Genomic DNA, 6,152 nt, shown 5'->3' on the forward strand with positions numbered 1-6,152 from the left:
CTGACTATCCGTCGCTTCAAGGAGAAAAGGCCGAGTTCACCCAATCTATTCTCATAAGACAGGCTCCCCAAACCAGGCAACATCCTTGTAAATCTCCTCTGCACCCTTTCTATTGTGACGGGATCCTGAATTAAAAAGAGCGGGGAGGGGAGGGGAGAGGGGAGAGGTACAGCACAAACAAGCTATTGAGAGAGAGAGGTGAAAACTGCTCGCAGTTTGTTTGGAATTCCTGCAAGGACACTGCCAGCTTCCGCGTTCCTACAGAGAGAGAAGGGAGGAGCTACTTGATGGACAGCTGATGTTCAGCATGGTGAGATAAATACCAGGTCAGCTGGTTGTTAGACACACATGGTCCTGGACACTGGATGAGCTTTGTTGTGCCCAGAGACAGGTGGGTTTTTGGAGCATCGATCAGTGGCTCTCGCAGTGTGAACAAGGGGTGACCAGTGGGAAGTTATTACTGTGTCCAACCCTCGCCTGGGTTGATAACTCCACCACAGAAAATGGTCCCCTTGTTGTGGTCACATTCGGTGACTTCCAAAGGATTTCGGAGAACAACGAGAAGAATTGACAGCATTAGCTTGCTCGAACAACCACAACACCCCTCTCTCTCCATCACTACTCAACTGAATACCACGAACTGAACTGATTCCCTTTACCAATCATCCAAAGACTGTTACCGCTAGGCTTGAAGAAGCTTGCTTTTTATATTTCCACACTTACTTTGCTAACCTGTTTGATTTATCTGAATTTATATTACTGTATTGTGTAGTTACTAATAAATACCATTAGTTAACAGCAATACCAGAGTCCAAGGTGTTTTCCATTTCTGCTGGTTCTTTAACCCGTCACATTTGGCATCTCTAACCCAAAAGGGAGAGATCTATCCATAACTCTCGTGAATCTACAACCCTCCTTATCCTGTGCTCCAGGGACAAAAGACATAGACCAGAAGACGTACGAGCAGAATTAGGCTATTTGGCCCATTGAATCTACTCCGCCATTCAATCATGGCTGATCACTCCTGTACCCCCCTCCCCAGCCCACTTTCCAGCCTTCTCCCCATAACCTTTGACGCCATGTCCAATCAAGAACCTATCAATCTCTGCCTTAAATACACGCAGCCATCTGGTCTCCACAGCTGCATGTGGTAACAAATTCAACACCTTTTTGCTAAAGAAACTTCTCCACACATCTGTTTTGAAAGGGCACCTCTCTATCCTGAGGCTGTACCCTCGTGTCCTAGACTCCCCCACCACGGGAAACATCCTTTCCACAACTACTCTGTCTAGGCCTTTCCATATTTGAAAGCTTTCAATGAGATCCCACCTTCATCCTTTTAAATTCCAGTGAGTACAGACCCAGAGCCATCAAACGTTCCTCATATGATAACCCTTTCATTCTCAGAATCATCCTTGAACCCTCTCCAATGCCATCACATCTTTTCTTCATTGAGAAGCCCAAAACTGTTCACAATACTTAAGGTGAGGCCTCATCAGTTCCTTATAAAGCCTCAGCATCACATCCCTGCTCTTGTATTCCAGACCTCTTGAAATGAATAACAACATTGCATTTGCCTTCCTCACCCTTGACTTAACCAGCAAGTTAACTTTTAAGGTGTTCTGCAAAAGGACTTTCTCCCTGTTTAGAAAATAGTCCGCACATTTATTTCTACTACCAAAGTGCACGACCGTGCATTTTCCATCATTGTATTTCATTTGCCACTTTCTTGCCCATTCTCCTAATCTAAGTCCTTCTGTATCCTACCTGTTTCCTCAACAGTACCTGCCCCTCCAATCTTCATATCATCTGCAAACTTGGCAACAAAGCCATCTATTCCATCATCTAAATCATTAATATACAGCATAAAAAGAAGTGGTCCCAACAGCGACCCCTGCGGAACACCACGAGTTCCTGGCAGCCAACTAGACAAGGATTCTTTTATTCCCACTTGCTGCCTCCTACCAATCAGCCAATGTTCTCACCACATTAGGAACTTTCCTGTAATACCATGGGCTCTTAACTTGGTAAGCAGCCTCATGTGTAGCACCTTGTCAAAGATCTTCTGAAAGTCCAAATACACAACATCCAATGCATCCTCTTTATCTACCCTACTTGTAATCTCCTCAAACTTGCAACAGGCTCATCAGGCAGGATTTTCCTTTGAGGAAGCCATGGTGACTTTGTCCTGTGTCACCAAGTAATCCGCAACTACGCTCACTGTGGATTACCAGTGCGGCCAACCTCTCCCTCCAAACCCAGACCCCCTGGTCCAGGCAGCAGCCTCGCAAATCTCATTTGCACCCTCTCCAGTTCGCCCACGTCTCTCCTCCAACAAGGCGACCAAAACCTTGCGCTATTCTTCAAGGGTAGACTCACTGATGAACTATGGATCACGTCATACCTCGACAACCCGGACCCCATGACGAGCGAAGGCCAGCAAGCTGGAACGCCTCCCTCACCACCCCTGTCGCTCTGGGTGGCCGCTTTCTGCAAACCGCATACATGTACTCTCGGGAGCCTCCATTCGTCACACCTGCAGGGTCCTACCCTGGTCAAGTATAATCCCTCCCTGCCCCCTCCCTCCCCCAAGCAGACTCCGTCTCCCCTGGAGCTCACCCGGCCGGTCACACTGCTGTGGATGTCTGGCCTCAGAAGAGAGAAAGCTGAGGCGGAGTGTGGATCTGGGGCTGGAATATAGGCCCCGTTTAATGAGGTGAAAAGTTATGTGCAATATAGTTTCTTTTCCATTCGACTGATAATACATCTTATGATACATGGGTGGACAGGTCCACCAGGCGCTGGGGAGGGTGGGGCGCTGTTAGCGCCTCTCCGCCGACCTGCCCACACATCCCTCGCCCTCAGCACAGTGAGGGAGGGAGCCTCCCCGCTCGTGAAATGCATTGACCGTGTGCGTGACTGGAAGCTTGTGTGCCCGCCAGAAGGCAGGGAGCGGAGCATAAATTAAACGCGGCTTGCGGCAGAGCAAGAGAGAGATGGGATGGAGGGAGGGAGGGAGGGAGTGGGGAGCAGAGCAACTCTTCAGTCCTGCCCCCACCACCACACCTCCCGACCCGGATCCTGCCCACCGCGGGCGTCAGACGAACGCTGAGGTGGTGGTGGGGTTTCCTCCGCTGCCCCCACCGACCTCCGTCTTCCTTCGACGTCCAGGTGCCTGGCTCGGGGTGGTGGTGGGACGGGAGGGCGGGAGAAGGGCCACTCCTTCACCTGGTGGCGTGGTCCGGGGTGACACTCTCTGGCTCTGGGGTGGGAGCTGACGGACGGACGGGTGTCGAAGAGTTCCTGCAAAGGGACAGGCAATCAGAGATGCAGAAAGAGCGGCCGACCACTCAACGGGTCCGTGGCAGCCCACAACTCCCCCCCTCCCCCCCTCCATCAGAGCTGGTCCCCTTTGCCTGCAATGGACACATCTCCCTCCAAAGCTTTCTCATCCACGCACCTCTCAAAGGTTGGTCATGTACCCGTTCAGCGCACACAGAGGAACCTTCGGGTGGGAACGCTCCTAATTACATCTCTCCCCCACACCCACTCCTTAAACCCCTGCCATCTCATTCTTGATACCCCAGTACCCCAGCCCTGGGGCAAATACTGCACACCGACCCGCTGTGTGTCCCTCACGCACCCCTGGGTCTGCCCAAACTCTCACCATAACCCAGCCCCTCGCATCCCAGTAACACCCTCTGCCCTCTTTCCAGCTTAACAGCACGTTTCTCCTGGCTGAGTGTGGGGCTCCAACCACGGCCTCGCCAATGTCCTGTACGACTGCCGGCGCGGCGGTGCAGCAGGGTCTTTTAAGAGACTCCTGGACAGGTACATGGAGCTGAGGAAAACAGAGGGCTACGCGGTAAGGAATTCCAGGCAGTTTCTAGAGTAGGTTACATGGTCGGCACAACATTGTGGGCCGAAGGGCCGGTAATGTGCCGTAGATTTCGATGTTCTAGCCTCCCAACCCTTGTACTCAGTACCTTGACTGATTAAGGCCAGCGTGCCAAATTCTTTCTTCACTACCCATTTCCGCCCCTTCGGTGTCTGAAGAACCCCATGATTTCAAATCACACTTTTTTTTGAACCTTGATATAAAAACTATTAGAGAGAGAGACAGCAAAGACACTCGCTCATGCCTACGGCTGTACCACAGAAAACATTCTCACTGGTATCGAGGGGTCATGGCAGAGAGTAGAAATCTGAGCCTGCTCCGTCAGGGGCACTGTCCTCCACGGCACTGAAGACGCCCTCAAAAGGCAACGCCCCAAAAAAAGCAGCATCCGTCATTGAAGACTCACGGGACCCAGGAGACGTCCACTTCCCATTGCTCCCATCGGGGTGGTGGTGCAGGAACCTCAATGTTCCAGGAACAGCCTGCCCCCCTCCGGAATAGGCAATGAGCACCCCCTTGACCACCTCCTCTGCATTTTTCCCCTCTTTTTGTTTTTGCACTAACGTCCTTAATTCTTTTCGTAATTGATCGTTTTCATTGCCACAAAATAGCAGACTTCACGATATACGCCAATGACACTAAACCTGATTCTGGTGACTGTGACATTCCTGTAACTGCAACTTCCTGCTGTCTCTGTGCGTACATTCCCTCTAATTCACGTTGACTACTTGGGGGGAGGGGTGCTGTAATAATGGGTGGGGGGTGTAATAATGAGGGGGGAGAGGATGGCGGCGCACGGCCATGTCAGTGATAATGTCTGTTATCTGACAAGTAGGGGACCGTGCCCAATCCTGATTTGATCGAGACAGACATGAGTGCATAGCGAAACGTCTGGAAAACTTCTGAAATGTCTGCTTTGCTACCGCTGCTACTGTGTGGTAACCGGAATCTCCGGAGCTGAAGGCCCCAAAATCCTCGGCTTTGCGTGTTTCAGCGGCCGAAACGAGGTTGAAGGCGCCCGGCAGAGGATGGCGCTCGGGACGCTGTATCGGAGAGGCTGCTTGGAGGCTCGGAGTTTTCGGACGGATGGACTCAGTGTCGGCTGCTTCCAAGGCATCAGCAAGTTGACAGTGCCTGGGGGTTTATGGCAGGGAGTTTCTCCCTTTTGCCGCCTGCTATCGGGGACTCGGGACTTTGAGACTTTTTTTTTACTGTGCCTATGGTCTGTTCTTTATCAAATTATGGTACTGCTTTGCACTGCTGTAACTATATGTTATAATTATGTGGTTCTGTCAGTGTTGGTCTTTGGTTTGTCCTGTTTTCTGTGATATCACACCAGAGAAACATTGTATCATTTTTTAATGCCAATAAAAGAGGACAACACACACGACTGGTGGGAGACAGGCGGGGGTTCGACCACAGCCCCCCACCCCCCCACACCACTTCCATTCCTCCGCCCAGCGAGGCAGCCCGGGGACCCCGAACTCCACTGCGCTGTCCAGGTGGAGCCTGCAAGCTCACTCCCTGTGACGTGTGGGTCCCCCCCGGGGGGTGGGGATCTCTCGTCTTCCTCCCACATCGGAGGGTTAACTGTCTGCCGTAGATTGCCTCAGTTAACTTGCTGTGTGGGTGAGGGAGAGTATTGGGTGGGGGGGGGTGAGGGGAGGAGGAGTTGCTGGGAATGTGGCAAGACGTTATGGGGTGGGGGGGGATCAGTATGGTGAAAGGGGGTCAGCAACAGGTTCCAAACAATCACTGGGGTAAACACTGGGGGAATTAAGATAAAACAAATGGGGGGGGGGAATTAGTGGGGGGAACGTTGCCCAGATTGCAGTGGAGGCAGCGGGATTCCTGCGGGAAGGGATTAAGAGATTGACGGTTGGTGTCTGAGGTCCCGGGAAAGGGGGAGCTAACCCTCTCTCACTGGCCTCCGGACTGGATCATAGAACATAGAATAGTACAGCACAGTACAGGCCCTTCGGCCCACAATGTTGTGCTGACCCTTAAGCTCTGCCTCCCATATAAGCCCCCACCTTAAATTCCTCCATATACCTGTCTAGTGGTCTCTTAAACTTCACTAGTGTATCTGCCTCCACCACTGACTCAGGCAGTGTATTCCACGCACCAACCACTCTCTGAGTAAACAAACCTTCCTCTAATATCCCCCTTGAACTTCCCACCCCTTACCTTAAAACCATGTCCTCTTGTATTGAGCAGTGGTGCCCTGGTGAAGAGCCACTGGCTATCCACTCTA

The 6,152-nt window shown here is 51.7% G+C and overlaps 1 protein-coding gene across 1 annotated transcript in view; it reads right to left on the minus strand.

Annotated features, from left to right (window-relative positions):
• Positions 1-2,997: 2,997 nt before the first annotated feature.
• Positions 2,998-6,152, minus strand: part of LOC134339900 (non-homologous end joining factor IFFO1-like) — a 43,161-nt gene continuing 40,006 nt past the window's right edge. The window contains 1 exon segment of the mRNA XM_063036675.1: positions 2,998-3,303. Coding sequence (XP_062892745.1) covers positions 3,225-3,303 — 79 coding nt within the window. The 3' untranslated portion in view covers positions 2,998-3,224.

The sequence above is a fragment of the Mobula hypostoma genome, chromosome 31 (genome assembly GCF_963921235.1).
Source record: "Mobula hypostoma chromosome 31, sMobHyp1.1, whole genome shotgun sequence".
NCBI classification, from domain to species: domain Eukaryota; kingdom Metazoa; phylum Chordata; class Chondrichthyes; order Myliobatiformes; family Myliobatidae; genus Mobula; species Mobula hypostoma.